The sequence below is a fragment of the Pagrus major genome, chromosome 10 (assembly GCF_040436345.1).
Source record: "Pagrus major chromosome 10, Pma_NU_1.0".
Lineage (NCBI taxonomy): Eukaryota > Metazoa > Chordata > Actinopteri > Spariformes > Sparidae > Pagrus > Pagrus major.
The window spans coordinates 23465210-23484856 of NC_133224.1; the positions used below are offsets into that span (position 1 = coordinate 23465210).

At 39.6% G+C, this 19647-nt stretch overlaps 1 protein-coding gene across 1 annotated transcript in view; it reads right to left on the reverse strand.

The window, feature by feature from the left end:
* Positions 1-19647, reverse strand: part of LOC141003260 (phospholipid-transporting ATPase ABCA1-like) — a 183300-nt gene that overhangs the window by 122548 nt on the left and 41105 nt on the right. The window contains 6 exon segments of the mRNA XM_073474568.1: positions 4122-4238; positions 4971-5110; positions 14469-14661; positions 14753-14839; positions 17408-17605; positions 18521-18648. Of these exon segments, the coding sequence (XP_073330669.1) occupies positions 4122-4238; positions 4971-5110; positions 14469-14661; positions 14753-14839; positions 17408-17605; positions 18521-18648 (863 nt within the window).

The window sequence follows — 19647 nt, forward strand, 5'->3', positions numbered from 1 at the left end:
GTCGAGAAATGTGACTTGTTCGGCAAGGACAGTTCGAAACCGACTTGTTGAAGCTGGTCTGAAGTCACACAGAGCACGGAAGAAGCCCTTCATCAACGAAAGGCACAGGAAGGCCCGGTTACTCTTTGCTAGGGATCACAAGGATTGGACTGTTGATGATTGGGCTAAGGTTCTCTTCAGTGATGAATCCAATTTTGAGTTGATGCCCACTCCAGCTAACTTACTGGTTAGGAGGAGGCCTGGAGAAGCCTACAAACCAGACTGTCTTGCCCCTACAGTAAAACATGGGGGTGGATCAGTGATGATCTGGGGTTGTTTCAGTATGAGTGGAACAGGGCAAATGCAATTGTGTGAAGGGCGAATGAACCAGGTCATGTACAGGGCTACTCTTGAAAACAGTCTTCTTCCATCAGCTGGAAAACTCTTTCCTGCCTCGAATGACTGGATTTTCCAACAAGACAATGCCCCTTGCCACACAGCAAGGTCAGTTAAAGCCTGGATGGAGAACCACAACATTCGCACCATGCCTTGGCCTGCTCAATCACCAGATCTGAATCCAGTTGAAAACCTATGGAAAATCATCAAACTCAAAATGGAGAACCACAAGCTCAAAAACAAAGCAAATTTGTTTGAATTTGTGCAACAGGAATGGGCTGCTGTGACAGCAGAACAATGTCAGAAGCTGGTGGAGAGCATGCCAAGACGCATGGCTTCAGTCATCAAAAACAATGGTTACGCAATCAAGTACTAACTCCTGTGTGTATCATGTGTTTAAAGCAAACAGAAAAGAAAACATGGAATGCTTAAAAGCAGTGTTTTTGGCAGTACAGTGCCATAGCTATTGATGTAAGAACTTAAGTGATTTTGGTTACTATCAAGAAAACCATGGAAAATGGCTAGATATCAGCTCTTAAATTAAACTCTTACGAGCTATTTTTGTTGTTGTCATTATATTTGTCCAAACAAATGTACCTTTAGTTGAACCAGGCATTAAAATGAACAAGAAATTGAAGAAAACAAGGGTGGTCTAATAATTTTTTCCATGACTGTATATATATATATATATATATATATATACACAGTATATACATATACACATACACATACACATATATATATATATACACATACATACATATATATATATATATATAAATAAAGGTTTCTTCTGGATCGGTAAGTTAACGACTGGTAATGTTGGCTATTAGCTTATAGGGGTCGACACCCCGGCTTTCTTTGAATAAGCTGCCCCCAATTGGTTTGGAGTATGAAATTGACAGACTGCCAGTTCTTACGTAAAGCACTTTTTAACATATTGAGTTAAGTTATAATCCTTTTTTATTTTAATGAAATCAAACCCCATTTTCCAACACTTTTTCTGACAGTTAATGTATTTGCATTTAGTAATTCCCCTCCCTGTATAGTAGTTTTTATTGATAGTGGCAGAGTCTGCCATCCCAGCGCTGGATTAAAGCTGGCTAAAAACACACCAGAGATTTACAGGAAACAAGGCACGTGTCTGACCTGTGTAATTGTATCTTACTCATAACAGCCTGACTGTTTACTGTTCACAATGAATGCAAACAGAGCATCCTACTGCTGCTGCCTCACTTTAAGAAAACAAAATTAATCAATGCTCATCACAAATGAACAGAACATTTTCACCGCTATTGGACACTGGATAACTTTTCAGCATTACATGGAACAAGACGGACCAGCCATAGGTAGCTGTTAGATGAAGAGTTAAACTGGAATGTCACCTCCAACCTCCCAGAAAGGTTATTAATTTTACTGTGTCCCGCTGTTGTGTGGAGACTACTACATGAACTACTTCCATTTGCAGCATGGAATCAGATTGCAGTTACTCACGGGGTGATGGAAAAGGCAGATTATTGACTGGCTTCTTTATCAGAACAAAGTGAGACTGGCTGCACTGTAAACGCTCTGCTCCAAAAGACCTGCAGCATTAAACTGCACTTGTTATTACCATGGTAACCACAGGCGTCACCAAATTAGCCAGGGCTGAAACCTTAAAGCTTACAACTCCAACGTGTAAACACTGTGTACGGCATGTGTAGTTATGTCAAACATATTTACAACCACTGTTGATTGTGAGCTGTTCCTGCGCAGTACGTTCTTCTATCCAGCTCTACACCCTACATCTTCTATCTCAAATGTAGCTGTGGTGGTGATGGTAATTGGTCCATCAACGCAAAACGAGTCTGCGACCTTGAAGGACCTCCGAAGATGACAAACCTCCGAAGCCACCAGCTCCGTAGCGAGAGGTGCAGAGCGAGGGAGCCGGGCTGGGAGAAAATGAAGACAAAGGAGGATTGCCGGCCCATTTGTGTAAAGGTTAGGGCTAGGGTAATGAATACCCTGGCTATATGGAGCTCCCGATGTCTGCTTCCCTCCAGCTGCCTATAAGCTCATTTGGAGTGACACTGGAGTAATGTCAGTGTCAAGGAAATACGGCGAGAGGCAAAGAGAGAGAGAGAAGAAGAGGGGGAGGGAGAGGGAGAAGTGGTGGCGAAGAGTCCATGTCCTCTACTTCTATAGATAATCCTTTCTGCCCGGATGAAAATTATCCTGCACTTATCCATAATTACTTTCCTCCTTCCGTTTCCATATCTAACAGAAGGTGCAACAAATTGATATACACGACATGTATATTCTCACCTGCAATATATATGAGGCTTGCGGTTTTCATTCCTTTACTGATTTTTTACTAAAAATACCAGGATTTCTGGGAGCAGCTAAAGGATTTTGTGTTGCTTTACATATTCAAATGCTGTTGCTTTTTTTGTGGGCTGCAAAAACGCTGTGAAGGGAGGGGTCTTATGACAAGCCCAACTAGGAAAATGCAGTGAAGTAGAAAGTAGAAAAAGGAGCAAATGTGTCCTCTATGTAGTTAAGAAAGGGGAAAAAATAAGATAGATTTGATAGACTATTTATCTTGAGGAGAAAATTGTTAAAATAAAAATATTTTTTTAAACAAAAAAAATAGCCCATCATCCTACATGTAAATGACATATTGTTGTTTTAAAATAAAAGACACAACTCAATAATCAACATGTTCTTGTTAATTAGTAAGTTTTAGGGGAGCTAGTAGGCAGATTTTTACCTTTGAATAGCACAATGCTAAATGCCCCCCCGTTTCAAGTTTAATGTTAAGCACTTGGTCTCCTGTCTGGAGCTTCATATTTATCATACCTATATGACATTGGTGTTGATTTAACTCAGGGCAAGGACGCCCTTAGTTTATTTTCAATCATTTTGGACTATTTCTTTAAATTCTGTACAGGTACATGTGAAACACTATCATACAAAAGCTGTTACTGAGACTAACCAATTGAAACCAAAAGTACCTGACTGTATATTACAGGTTTACAATTAGAAAAACATGTGTAACTTTCCCGTTTTATGCCCTTATTCAAGTTCATACCTCTGTTTTGGCTGTCTACTTGAAAATATTTACATGCTTGAATGTTCAACAAACAAATTATTTTTATATTATTTTTATTTAGTCTCTTTAAGGCTGTGCAGAGCAGGCCCCGCCCACTGTTTTTCCATATGCACCTTATATGTATATATATATTTATATATTTCTACCTGTACATAACTGAACAACACATATCCACACTGTAAATAATATAATATAAATATACTTAAATATATATTTATATATTTATAATAGTCCGGACTTCTGAACACTTTTTAACTCACTGTTCTTTGTTGTTCTTGTTCCTTCTAGTTGAATGTTGTTATGTTTGTTTATGTTCATGTCTATGTCTATGTACATTGTGTGCGAAGAAAAACCAAGTCAAATTCCTTGTTTGTGTTTCACATACTTGGCCAATAAAGCTGATTCTGATTCTGATTCTGATTCTGATTCTGATATCAGCTGTGACATCACAACCTCACCAAAGTCCTGACAGCTCGTTTGAGGGTACAGTTTCTGAATAAGGTCTGTGTGCATTTCTCTGTGGGTTTGGTGATTTGATACTTCACAGTATTTATATAGCACTCAGACCTGCTTTATGGCCAAAAAAGAAATAAAAATCTCACATTCTATAATAAGGGACCTTTAAGATTTCTGCAACAATAGAACAATTTCTTACCCGAACTGCTTCGACTCGAGGGCTATTTTGGAGGAAATCCCAGACACGTGGCCCGAGTTCATCCCACGAATCAGCGAGCTCTTTGAGCATGGCCAAGGCGGTGAATGTGCTATTTGCCTGAAACAAAAGAAGAAAAACAATATTTAACAATCCAGTTATCTCACCTCACCCTGACTGAAAGCATACCCACTGAGCCTCTTCCTTTCGCTCTGAGCCAATCCAGACATGAAAGTACTTCACATCTGAACATTTCAGCTAATCCCTAGAGGAACTCATCACATTGTAACACTGCCACCCCCCACGGTGACAAATGTAAATGGGGTTATTTACCCCTGAACATTGACTTGTAAACAATCTATGTCTGGTGTGAAAAAGGGCCTCCTGTGCCAGCACCGGGCCACTTGCTGTGAACTCATTATGTATTCGTAATGCAAAACCCCTCACTGCCTGCCTGTTGTTTGTTTTGCTTATGCAGCTATCAAAACGATGCTAATATCTTGGAGAAATGTCATGTCATGAAAATGCATTACATTCGCCATGTTCCTTGAACAGGCCCCCTGACTAACTTGTGTATTATTTTTATTTTCTGTCCCAGGTGGCAACTGTGTGTGACATCCAGTGGTTTTCATTCCCCCACAGGAAGGCTTCTTCACTGAAAATTGTTCTGATCCTGTGTACACAGAATATTCAAATATACCCAGAAAACAAATAATAAAAAAAACCTGTACTAAACCACTAAACCTGTATATATCATAAACCAATATGAGCAAGATACCCAGCTACTTTCACAGGAGTGCATGAAATGTCAGTGTGCATTTAAATACAGTACATTTTTCTCTCCAGACTCACCTCTTTCACTATGAGGCGAGCAGCAGGTGTATCAGGTGCGTAGAGGACTTTCCCTTGCAATAACGGCTTGAAGGTGCTCCAAATGTAGCGCAGACCAGGTGTGCCCTCCAGGGTGTCGACAAGGGTCTGACAAAAAGCATCTACAGTAAAGAAGAAAGAGAGCGGAGAAGACAGGGAAAGTCAAGCCAAGACCAAGAAAATACTTGTAAATTCCTGATGCTCTTTCATGGGACAGGAGGGGAGAAAAGAAACATGCCGTGAGATCCACGCGATATCAGAGAAGTTGCAGCATCCGAGAAGCAAATAAATATTGAACATGAGCTTGAATTCAAAAAGGAACATGGTATATGAATAAAGTAGAGTTTGTAAAAACAACTAAATATACATATCCACCATTTAATTTCACATATATTAGGCCACTAAACAAGACATATCTTTGAATTCCCGTGTTGAGAAAATAACATTTAAACATGTAAGAATATTACAATCAAATACATATTTTCCTCAGCCGACAAATAAAAAAACATCACATATACTAACACATTAAAGTTTGTTGGCAGCAATTCTGAGGTAACACACTGTAATGCACCAGTAAAATTCAAGAACAGAACTAAATAAAACTACTGGGAGGTACACAACACCCTGGGTGTACCCTGTAGGGACAGTATTGACGCAATCACTGCACTTCAGACGATAGCTATTACTTCTAACGCCTACTGATGACTTCTTTTTGAAGAGTCTTGATTAAGAAAATTCTTCAATTTTTTTTCTGACGCCATCGCAAGTCTTAAGTCTAACGATGTTTGTGTAATGATCACAACAAGTACTTTGAGCCGACAGCAGCTCCTGGCACTGAGGAGGATGGTTAAAAGAGTTGATTTAGTTTATTGTAGCATATTGCTAGGAGAGCCATGTAATTGCCAGTTGACAAACTGACAATGACTTTAAATATAACCCAACATCTTATCTTTTTTTTTTTTTTTTGTCTTAAAACATCACTCATAAAGAAGCCTTTGTGAATGTTTAATGCTTGTTCTGGTTTTACAGCTGCACTCTTTTCATATTTTTTTTTACTTCTGTAAGTTACTTTTGTCCTCTATAATGATACTGCCACTCAACAAATGAGAAAAGCTCTAAAATCTACCAAAAAGAATCACAAGAAAACACAGCATGAGGGATGTTTTGTGATACAACTTGTCGCATTCTCGCCCTGAGGTTCAGACTGCCAGCCAAAAGTCATTTTTTGGCATTTCCTGATTGTACTTTTAGGAAGTCTTGACAGTAAAAAAGAAAAAAAACATTTTTAAACAAAATCCATGCTGCTAAAGTCAGAGCGGTATGGAAGAAATCACGGACAGTAGCACTAAAATAAATTGTCCGCTCCGTGACTTGTTTGACTCTGTGATTGTTTGAAAGCGACATGATGGATCTCCATTGCAAATAATTGTGCAGACTGTCTGTCTAAAAGATAGGATGTGAGTAACTAATCTGATTGGCTTGCAGTCTCAACATAGTCTTAGAATAGGAAAGAGGGTTTACAAAGTCATAACAGCATCAATTAAAAACTGCAACCTGAAAGCATATATTCTAAAGATAATAATAAAATTGTTGAGGAGGTTAGCTCATTCATTGATTGCCTTGCCATCAACATGAAAGGTGCAATATGTAAGAATTTTAGTTTGAAACATTAGTTAAGTTAACTCAAATTATCAACACAATGTGAAGAAATAACAGTTTTGACGTGTTGCAGGAATATCTACTGAAGTTAGCATGCTTACCAGCTAGCTCCTAGCCACATTGTACCTCAAGAGGTGGTAGTCCGATATCAAACAACGGCAACAACCCATCGGTGTTTCGAGCTCCCAGTCCAGACAGAGTCAGCTAAAACGACCGCTAGCTGGTGATATGCTGCCCACTATTTGTTTGGGATATGACTTCAGCTGGTGGCTGAACACACTGCACCTTTAAAGTAGTTTGGATAAAAATCTCACAGTGCAGCTAGAATTTTCAATTACAGCAATCAGATATATGGATAAAGTTTCTTTTTGATATAGTTTTTGTTGCTAAGAAAGCTTACTATCTAACTCTACCTGTTAAAACACACCATTGCTGCTTATTTCATATGTCTGGAAGATTACGTTATACAAGAGTGTGCCTGGGGATGCCCTACCTCGGCTTACCAAAAGCTCTCCTGAAGTGGATTTAAGGTCAGTTACTGGTACAGATCTTTATTATGCATCAGCGACAAGAGAGCTGCAAGTGGATGTATTTACAAAAAGTCATCAAAAGTTAGGATTTTCAAGAGTTCAGACCTGAGTACATGAGAGAAGGCTTCTGTGGAGCAGAGCAAAAAAAAAAAAAAAGTCAATATGCTCAACAGCGGCACAATCATTACTAATTTAACTTATCTGCCAACGTGAATATTGCCAGGTAGGTAGAGCGCTGAATAGGTTACATGAGGACCTGTGCTGCAAGAGTCTGAAGTAGAAGGAGAGCTAGTGCTTCATGGTGTCTGCCTTGCTGTAACTGAAAATGTGTGATCCTTGCACTGTGGTGGTGGTTAATCAGACAATTGATCAATTCAGTTTGTCGACAGTCAATTTGACCGCCTGCCTTTTCTGATCGTTTGCCGAGTGTCCCTTTTGTTCAGACACCTGTCATAACATCAGCCCTTTCTCTGTCCTCAGTCCTTTTTCATTTATCCCCTGTCAAGACGGCAACAAAACCTCAATCCCGCACTTCTTCTCATCTCACCAGGGCAACCATTTTGACCCATCAGGGAGATTTTACCAGCCATTTTTAGCGCAATTAAATGTTAGCCTTTCTGCCTCTTGGCCATCTTTCCCAGGTGCTCCTGGGAGGTCTGTGCACGGGCAGCTAATGGCCACCCCTTAGTCTGAGTCTGGCCAGCTGTTCCCTCCGCAGACTGCACAGATGCCACTTCCTGCAATCATAACACTTGAAAGACAGGAAATGTGTTTCACACTCAGCTCACTAGCTCTCTGCTGTTAGAGACTCCAAATTATACGATTTTTTTGTTATTTAAGAATTGGGTAGACTTGGTGCTTGTCAAAAATACTAAGATGAAAGGGCTTAGATTTTTGATAGAAAAAGATGGACTAGAAGGCTTGAACCTAAGAGGGCAAAGCAGACTGATCACCTTAAGACAGTGATTCACAATCTGGAGATCAGGAAATATGACGTGATTAGATAACTGTAAATATGAGGGGTCACAAAATGATTAAGATACTTACAAAAAGTATATATTTCTGTGACACAAAATGATGTTCTACAGTGTCCACTAAGTTGTTGAAGTAATGAAACACTGATGAAATCAACAACACTATGACCTCATCAGGCCTTGTAAGTTATATAATCTTTATGTATAATTAAAAGCCTCAATCCCACTTTAAAAGGTGCCAGGAGGAGTTTCTGACCACTAGCAGTGCTAGGGAGCGATGCTTTTACAAGTCGGCCAGTGTTTTTGTATATACCATGCACGTTCATGCGTAGGAAACACATTCCTGATGTCAGTTCAATGCCATTACACTGATTGACAGCTGGTGGTAGTATTACACAAAAAACAAGGCAATGCTGAAATAAAGCAGCGAAGAAGAAGACTGCAAGCTACCCATTATGGATGCAAATCAAAACAGGATTTAAAGTGTGCAAAGAAATCGGCTTTGCAAGATCTCTGAAATACACAATGTGTATTGTTAAGATATACCCAACGTATTATTGACTTGGCTCAAGACTCCACAGGGTACCTTAAAGGTGGGATACAAGTAGGCAGTGCTTTATTTTAAGGGCTCACAAGTCGAAGAGTTTGGGAGATTCTCCCGTTAAGAGGTTGAGGATATCTAAAGTGTGCCATCGAGCACACTGCATATACAGTTCCTACATGTTTCCTACCCTCAACAACTGTAAACCTGATGAAATAAGTTCTCCAAAGACTGTTCAAAATGTCTACAACATATGAAGATTTTTTCATTTTGTCTGTACACAGTATGATAGCTCCTCTCTTAAAAATATTCAGATTATGAGAGTGATAATGAGAATTGACAGCAGTGCAAATAGACCTTGACCAGCAAGCTCAGGCCAACTGCGTGACGCAAAGACTAAAGCCATTCTAGACAACAATGGAGCATGAATGTAGACCGCAGTCTTTGTATCGAGGGGAAGATATATCCATTTTTGATATTCTGTGTACTGAAGGGAGCATCAGATTACAGAGGTTACACATTCTCAAGAGCAGCAAGCTGTAGTTCTTTTTTGACAACAGATCTGCACTTTATTACCAAACGGCAGAATGAAAGAACAAGAGAATCTGTTCTTTACACCAGGTTTAGCCACAGTCAAATAATTGCTTGGAGCCTCAAGTCAGCCCCTCAACTTACCTGGCAAATTTAATCAATTTGAGTTGCACCCTGGAGATGGGCTCAATTCAGCACTACAGCGAGACAGTGCCGCCGAAACACACACACATACAAATCCTGGTGCCACACACGCACCGTAGCGCACGTGCAATCGCATCACACAAGGAAAATGATATTACTCTGGGTTTACATGACTCGTATTTCAGGCATTTCAGGCAATGCACAATCAGAGTGAACACACACACACACAGACAAACACACACACAGCATGAATCTACACCTAATACAACACGCCAGTCTAAAGTGAGCTAACCCATGCATCAATAAAGCAGTACTTATTTCCTACAAGCAGTACAATTCATGTGCTGTCTTGCAGCATTCCAATGGGAAGTCAAATAATCGTGAATAAATGTCATTGAAGTCGCTCTCTCATAAGAGACAGAGAGAGGCAGCACTGACATTCAACAGTATGAGACGAGTCTCTCATTGCCTCCGCCTTCACCAGCTCCAGTATATATTAAAGGGATGTGCTTAAAACTAGAAATAAAGGGTACCAATTACTAATTATTCAATGAGGCACCCATAGGCGAATACTCAGAGGGTGACAGCGTGAGTCTCGAGATAATTAGGAAATGTTATGAGCAATGTCAGGGAAAATCAAATTCTAAATGACTGACTGAAAGTTATTTTGACAGATCAACAGAAGATGCATTAAATTGAAAGGCTGATGTCTGCCCTGGATACAAAATATTCATGTTTGAAAAGAGAAATCTGCAGCAAATACTGTTAAAATGTCACTTTGATAACAGTACGAGGTCAAGTCAAATCACCAGTTTTACAGCCATGCTTATAGTACTTTAGCCAGTTTCTGTTTGCAGAGAATAAGAGGGACGAGCCATTCAAATATTCCACCTAACAACATGCAAAATTTCAACAGCCAGGAAAACAGCCTCTAAAAATCAGTCATATACTTATGTAAGAGCCTCCAAATGCATTTGCAAAATATGTTTTCACAAATGTATCCAACTAATGTATGAATGTAATGTAATCACTTCTTATCCATGCTAATCTACTGGGCGAATTTTGAAAATGGTAAGAACTTAAAACTATGGTTTATTGTCACAGGAGAACAGTCACCGGCCCAACTATTCTGTATCGTGACTAAGTTTTCCTTCGCTGTCAACCATTAATTAGGAACGGACCATTACTGGGCCTCAGTGTTGGCCTTTATTATTGCTATTCTACTATTCCTTTGAGTGTACTTTTACACTTACAAAGGAGTTGTAATTGGCCATTATGCAGACACACTGCACACTCCAGATTCATTTAACTGTAGATAGAGCAACACAATGAAATGCCACAGCAAATCCAAAACAGCCATTAGCATGCTAACAGAGATGTTAGTGCTTATTTTGTATGGATGATACAATGTTTTTGCTAATTTGCGCTGGCACTAGCATGCAATTGCACTTTACAGTTTTTGCTTTATTCCCAGGAAATAAAGGCTTCTTATTAAAATCAGATTTTGTGCAGTTTCCTCCAAAGAACGGCCGTTTAATGAAACAGGAATGCGGGTCTCTAATGAGCACGAGGCTGCAAGAAGTTACACTGAAGATCTCATTCCCAAGGATTTTATGGAACAAAACATATTCAGTGGGTTTTCAAAGCTGTCCCTGCCACCACCACCAGCAATAGTACAGTACAGTGTTAATACACAATCCTTCCATCTATTTCAAAGTATGAAAAAATGTTTATATTACACTATTTATATGATTATATGTCTATCTTTACATGTTTGTTTTATTAGGTTTAATTTCCATTGTACTCCTTTCAGTAACATTAAGCAGGTGTGAGGAAAAAAATATTCAAGAAATTCATTTTAAAGTACCATGTGGTAATAAACAAACTTTAATTTTCACAACATGATATTATGTTTGCAGAATCAGAGCAGAGAGAAAACAAAGATAAATGCTTATCCCTGTGTGGACCTTACCATTCTTTAAATGACTAAAAATAGAATCAGGTGCACTTAATAAGTAGGTGCAAGTGATAAAGAAGTGTGTTAGTCCTAAAGGGTCCGCCCATTCATCAAGATCAAACAGAATGATACATTCAGGTGCGTGATAACTCATAAGGAAAATTAAAAAACAGATATAGAGAATTTCAGAGGGCTACCGGTCCGTTTAGAGGAAAATATCTTCACAATGCTAAGGAAGATTAGCACCAACAAAACATAGTTCTGGGTGAAGAACTATGAATGCAAAAAGCGAAATCTAAGCGAGATGAAATATCTTATGATGTGTGATGTCAGACAAGATATTTCTTCTTCTAGTTTTTATGAGAACATGTAACTTGTTTCAAGCTATTCTGAGCTTAATTATCTTAATAAGATAGTATAACTTGTCACTGAGTTTTTATTACTGCTTCTGAGCAACTTGATGCTTGAAAATAGAATTACCAGAATTATTAAGCTTTTTGATCAAGAATGATAGATACAAAATTGCTCTCTCGGAAGTCATCATTTATTTTCAGGCACCTTATCTTTTTCATCTCATGGAAAAAAACATCATCAAGTGTTCTGTTTGGCAGACAATTTTGCTGACTTTAAGAAGGCTAATATTTCCCCCATGCTATTTTTTCTTGTTTTTGAGACTTTGTGTAATGTGCATGCTGGTCTTTGATAAAAAATAAAAACAGTGACATCAGCTTCAATCATTTGTGAAGCATCATACAGTAGTTTAGATATGTCATATTGCCTCTAAAGGCCTCAGGCCACAGCGTGGGCTCTTTTTTTTTTTAGCTCATTAAATGAAACATCTCAAAGTGTCAGCTAGCCCGCGGAGTAAAGAAACACCTTTTCTAACTTTGATGGAAAAAAAGTGGAAAGTCTGTAGGTGCAAACTGTACCTGACTTTACTTTAAGTTTACACTACAAGCAATATGGTCAACCAGTAACCTTTCATCTGTTACAGAAGTGAGTCACACGAATCACAAACATCTTTTATGTATGCCTATTTTACTTTGATATCAAGTCCTCCACCACCAGACAAATTTGCGCATCAGAAACACACTTTGATGCAGTAATGCCAGCAAAGCAGAGTGTGTACTGGCTCAGATCAAAGGGTGATTCATATCAGTGCTAGACTCTCCAATCGGTCCTCCAAAAATGCTTGTAGAATCTATCTTGCGCCTTTTATTAATTAAATAGTTGCAGCCAGGACGGCTCTCATTCACCTACCTTACAACCATACTGAAGGTTGGTGGTGCAGCCCAGATTTTCAAAGCAGTGTAAACATACCAGTTTTACCAATGTGGCTAGCTAGAATACATCATTTATAAGCAGCACCAGGCTGCTGCAATGAAAAATGTGTGAGAACTTCCTGTGCCTCCAGGACGAAAGGGAGTTTTTGTGGGACTATCACTTAGCAAACGGAAAAAAGAAACGGGCAACAACTGCAACACAGTGCTTCTCCTTATATATATGTACTATTGTTGCTACTCAGCGCGGGACCAATGAAAAACTGATTTTAAAGTTCAAAAGGACTCAGTAAACTCATTTTCGACAGGGGACGCACCCCATTGTTTCCCCTGTGTTTGGCTGAGGGAGCTAACAGCTAACGGTGCAAATAGAGCTAACGGCTAAACACACAGCAGGACTGAGAGATTCTGTTCAGAGGATGTGATGTGTGAGATGTGACAACACAAGATTAGTACAGTACGACTATGGGATGGTTTACATTCACTTTAGGACGGTTAAAATTGTTTTTCTGGACAGTTGTGGAACCATGGTGTAAAAAGTCATGGTTACAGTGTTTACAGTGCGTATCATCAGGAGAATGGAAGACGACAGCTAGTGTTCTGACCAAACATATCGCAAATTTCAACCAAATTGTGACAAAATCAGCAAAAGACAATGAGGAAGCTTGTTTACATCCTCTACCATTATGCCATCATTAGGAGTTGGCTCAAGATAAGCAGTAGGTGGCACTTACTCTCCACTTCATGACTGCCACGTCCCAAAAGTCTTTACAAACTGAGCCAGGTTCAGTGTAATCAATACAACACCAGGGGGATATGAGTAAAAGCGCTGACAATATGGCTGTCAAGGTTGTTGTTTATTTCATTACAGAATAGTACAAAATACCAGTTCATAACACAAAAAAGTCTTTTAGAGGCACCATCTGTCCTCTGTGGGAAGTTTGGGTTGCCATATGTCCATGTTTAGGATGTTATATATTCTCCCCTTGCGAATCTGCACTACCCAGACAACAACATTAGTTTCCACTTGGAATGAGTTGCTCTGGACTTCCCTCTCCATTAAGAAAACATCATTATGTCAGGGTTGGAAGTGCAGCGCTTATAAATAGAATGAGATGAGCTTGATTTGATTGGCTGCGATTGATGCCAGCACCTGACACAGTCACCGATAATGTATTCCTAATCAAACCCAGTTTCCAGCTCTGGCACAGGTGCCAACTGTGCCACAGGTGCCGGGTTTCTGCATGAGCACTAGCAGTCGCATCCTGTGCAAGCTGCACAGTTGACTGCACTGTGTACCATGCACCACTAATTCAAGAAAATAGGAATCATTGGATTTTTCTCTCACATGCACGCATATTTTGAAAAAAGTGGGTTGCATTGTCTTTTAATTTATAGTAAAGTGGAGTCTATCTCATGTTATTTCTTGCTGTCTTTGTCCATTAACAACATAATTGTTGGACCAAAGCTGCCTTGCTGGAACTGATATTTGACGCTCCACTGTTTTTTCCATAAAACTGCCAAAACACCACAATACTAACATGCTTTAAAAGAAAGGAAAGGCTTGATTTGATGAGTTAAGATTCAGGACTTTCTCCGTTCCATCCACTAATCAAGCTTAATTTCCAGTCCTTCCTCTTTTTCCAAATACAACACAGTTCTGCCATAGACCTCTGGCTGCATAATGACCAAAAATCAGTTGCCATTCCCTGCGTGCTCAATGGTTTCTTAAAAAAAAGGGACCAATTTTGTCCATTTCCTGGCATGACTACGTACACTATTGTAAACCTACAATGCAGACACATGATGAAGACACAAGAGCAGTGTGACATCTGTATATACAACTGTTTGCTGCAGCACTTACCAGAACTGTTGCCCATGGAGTTTGCCATGTTGTGATGCATCGATCTAGGTGAGCGCAAAGTGATGGGCCTCTTGGTGGTATTAGAGTCAGTCTGCATTTTACACAGGAGTGTACTGATACTGCCAAACATGTCCCTTTGGAAATCCAATGCTTCCGTAGCCTTAAGGATCGTGGAGTTCCGCAACCTGGCCAACTGGATGCAGGAAAAGTACATTTTGAAAATACAGCCATATCATCGCAGATAGTACAGTATATAGTGTGTATGATACAGTAGCAGTAATAACCTCCTCAATCACTGGTACCGCATCCTGACCGATTTTCCTCACTAATGCTGCTGGGTCTGCTGCGTTCAGGTCCAAAGCTGAAGGTAGCTATAGGAGGGTATAAAAACAGTTAGTTTATGCACATGTGTGGCCAAAACTTAACAAGGAAATAATCTAATACATAAATTGTGCTCACATGAGAGTATTTTGCATATATAAACTACAGCCTGAAAAATAATTATGTTATTGTGTTGTGTAGCCAGTAGCTGCAGTTACAGTTCCACATTAATTTATATTGGTGGATGAGCACTGTGACGCCCACACCTCAGCTAAAAATACCATTTCTGTATCAGCCTTTCCATTCAAGACACTATATGATGGCAAAACACACACTAGTGTGTTCATCTTGACCTGTAAATTGTGTGCTAGCATCATCATCCCTGACACTGGTTAATAAAAGTTGCATTAAAATGACAAGTGTTATTGTGTGACATTCTGAAGGTGCGCAGTATGTGTCCAATTAGAACAAGTTAATGGCATGCCCTTTAAACCACTGTCATTTTCATGCATCAAGCGTCAAGTATAGGCTGTATTAGGAGTGCCTGTATTGCCTTTCAGCAATTAAAATTACAAAGCTTATTAATGTGTGAAAGACACAGGTCCAGAAAGACCTGGGGCGGAAAGATTAGAAGGCAGGGGGAGGTGTAAAGAAGGTTGAGACACTGCATTAGTATTTTTAGATAAAACTCTATTCACAAACAGAAGCCCACTCAAGCATGGTTTGGACAATAGGGTGGCTATTGATTGAACCTCAAGCACATTCATTTAGGATCACTTTTACTCTCAGACATGAAGAGGAGAGTGTGTAAGAAAGCGCAGGAGTCTCAGGCAATTGAGAGTTGTATACCTGTGAGTAACAATGGAAGGAGAGATTTCAGCGATGTCACATTAGGAGGTTGATAAAGTGAAGCATGGTGCAAAAATAAGATTTCTCAAGCTCGTTTGTTAAACTCAGTTTCCACTTCACTCTCTTACTGAGGTGTGTGTGTGTGTGTTTCTTTTGCTCACGGGTAAGGTGAAAAAAGAAGTCTGCCAGGAGTGATGCGACCACACATATTTTGAATGGTACAAGAAAGTTGAGATTTGTTGAGCTAATGAACTGCAGAGCAGATTATCAAGGACACACTTGAGTGACCTTTGTTGAGCGCCACATACATTCCATCACTTTTTGTTTACCCTGTTCCCAGTGTATTGTGCTCCGAAATGATTTCCACAAACCCAAACACAAACTGGTGGAACCAATGTCTAAATCTACCTGAGTGATAAACCCTGACTTCTTCCCTTGTCCTTTTCTTTATGTTGTCGTTGTTATCACAATCATTCAGCAGCGTGGAGCTTTAAGTGTGAAGGGCTTGATGTTCTTTTCCATCCATTTGCTTGCGGCGCTGAAGAGCTTTTTTCGCCATATCTTGTCTGGCCTTTCTTTTTTTTTTCCCTGTGTCTGAAAATGCCTGTGGGCTTAAATTGTTCAAATGCTCTCTCCTACGAACTTCCTGCCTTATCACTTATTTATTGGATTTGCTGTCCCATATATTTTCTCTCAAAGATAAACTCAAAGAAAAGTGCAGGCTTTCATCATCCCAAAGGAGACTCAGAGATTTAAAAGAACTCAAGAAAACATTGGTTCTAATAAATAATTCCCACCTGATTGCATGCATTCTAGTAAAATCACTTGAAGACACAGAGGTGCACATGGCAATGACATTTTTAAAAGCTTGGACCCGATGGTACAGAAAAGTATCCCTCAATCAAAATGGAAGAAATAAAAATGCATTAAGATAATGAGTGCAGTAATACAAGATAGGTGTTGAGTTGTTGCCGGTAGGTCTGGCCTTAAAGTGGTTACATCACCGGGTTTTGACTTTATTGGTATTTCTTAACAAGCGTAACATTTAACTTTAAACTGCCTACTGAATTGGTTGGCAGAGAACACCATTGTCTTTTAATTCAATTTACTGCAAGCCATGCAAGAATTAAATAATAAATAAAAAGATCAATGTTCCCGGGCCTGTACAGGGACATGACACGCTCCTGTCAATAGCACAGCGTGGAGGTTGACAGTGCATCTCCTAGCAACGCCAGCTCTCAAGTTCCCATCATGCGAAATGCCAAAACAAGAGGCCTTGAATCACATGTTGTTTGCACAAAAATGCCTAAAAACGGTTTGATTCTCTTTTGAAGAATGGAAAAAACGCACACAGCTGCAGCATCTGCAGTTTGACTTTAACATGCCTAACAGAGGGTTCAACAACATCCTTAAAGTAATTCCTCACCAGTGTTCGCTAAGACATCGCAATAGTTTCAGATTAACATTTTTAATACCACCTTCATTAGCCCAGACAGTGTAATTTGCAAGAATGCAAGATGTGGGTGACCTTGCCGAGAAGGAATGAGGTTTTTTCAAGTGTAGACATTATGGCCTGTATTACAACTGCAGTGTCCCCATCAGGGCAATTAGTGTAAACACGGTTCCCTAATGCATTTACTCTTTAACTGCTGTCAGAATCAGACTAATTGTGTCTGGGTTACAATGCAAAATTCATTCTCATAAAACTCAAATTAGACAAGTTTTTGAGATTTGCTCATTGTGTGTGGGCGACAGCTAGAAAGGCTCACCTCGGAGAGCACTCTCCTCGCATCTAGGTTTTGCAGGAGTACTTGCTGGGTGTTAATCAGCTGCTGCAGAGTGAGAGAGCAGCTGACATTCTGAAAAGCCTGCTTTTCAGCTTGGCTGCTAAATTGGACATACTGATCCAGATCTGTCCCCTCGCACAGGATGTTCCTCAGGTTGCCGGGCCTCGGAGCGCCCATCATCTGAAAAACAAATACCGAGTTTGGTGGAAGCTGACACACAAGATAACTTTGCATCTGACCATATTTTATTTATTCATGTGCTGTGTCCTTTGGGCGTGTTGTGCAGGCAGATGGTATGCAAGATCACATTTCAAAATCAGATGTAGAGTTGCTTTGTCATTGTAGCTACTGTAAGCCTCATTTTTCTTCGATCACCCTCTAATAAAGACTGACATTCAGTAGTGTACATATGCACAGATAGTGACACCTGAAATAGCATTAACCACACACATAGATGCATACACACAGCTAATATGTATCATACCAGACAATACACGGTGACACCAACTAAGACAGGAAGCATGGGCAGAAAACAGACAATGGCTGGTGAACTTTACTTTCTGAGCACATAGTACAGTTGCACCCTCACAATGACTCACACACAGTGGGGATCTTTTAATCAGTGCACATTGTATTTTTTGTCAATGTCAGTGAAACATAATTACCTTCTTGCAGCTTATCTGATATTACTTGGGACATAACACAGTAGCAATTGGGAAGTATTTAGAGACAAGACGCACTTATTGCCGTTGCAAGTTCATTTAATTCCAAATTACCTAAAGTAGGCGGCTTCAAACGACTATTTCTGTCAAGCAAATACCAGAGTTTGCTTTGATTATGGCTGTCAAGACAAGGAGTCCCAGAGGCAGTTCCTGGCCGGGACATTTTATTCTTAAATGTTCAAGCACAACACTCTTGGCACTTGTGGTCTTTTGAAGATTTTCGTAACATTTAAATTACTTTATGTACAGAGGGAGGTGAGAAATCCACTTTCAAAGCAGATGGGATCCTTACTGGAGACTTTCTTCTTTTTTTGGGGGGTGGGGGGTGGGGGGTGTTTTCAACATGAAAGCAGAGTAGCAAAATGATACTCACTGAATTGAGTTTAATCTGAGCATTCATGAGGCTTTGGACCACTGTAGGTGGCACGGTCAAATTCTCTTTCAGATGAGTGGAGAAAGTCTCATTTTCTCGTAGAATACTCCTTAGGATCACTGGTTGACCTTAAACAAAAAGATGGAGAATCATTATCTTTACAGAACATGAGTTAATACACATGGACACAGGATAGCAAATGCAGTGTACAGCAGTGTATTTGATATTTTCACATGTGCTGGAAAACTTTTTTTTTTTTTTATTTTACTTTAGCTATAAACCCTCCTTACTCGCCATCTGCACTGCAGATATTTTGCACCCAACCCTGCAGCCTTTCTGCCTCTGCCTCCATTCTTTGTCCTTACCCCTGCATTTGATTTCTACACTACAGTTCGCAAATTAAGGGGGCATGCAAAAACATGCGTGTCATTTGCCCTCATGGACACCTATGCCATCCATGCAGGACAGCCTGTCGTGTAACTAAGCCCTTCCACAACAATGGAAGGTTGATCTCATCAAAGCACTAGAGGATTTATTGTGTTGTTGAAAGGACAAGGTTAAAGCTAAAGTCCCTGTCTTCAACATCACTGCAGTGCAGCTGTCGGGTATAATCTTATCCTAACTGAAAGAAACTGTGGAAAAGAAATCATTTAAGTGTCACATGTGCCTGGTCTTGAAAAAAGCATTCTGATCAGGTTTTGTCATACATTTTGCTGGGAGTGGCATTACAGTATGATTTTAAATTATGCTTTTTAGACGACTGTCGCAATTAAATCCTTCATTGGTGCACATGGAGGTTGAGCACTTGAGCTGCATGAGAGGAGATAATTTGTTGCTAAACAAGGACCAGATTGTTAATAAGCCATTTTCTCCTTATTAGCTGCCCACAGGTAGTCAGCTTCAAAAAACAATCGGCTGTCTATTGTTACTCCTTCACAATGGCTTAGCATATGAGCGATCCTCATACCCATCATTATTAAATGGTAAATGTATGGTTTATTAAACTTTAGTAAATAGTTATTACAATGTTAAACAATAAAATGCTTTTTAAACCATTTAGTTAGCAACTGTTTATTGTAAAGCTGCGACTGAGGTTTAGAATACTTGATATATATTTAATAAATACT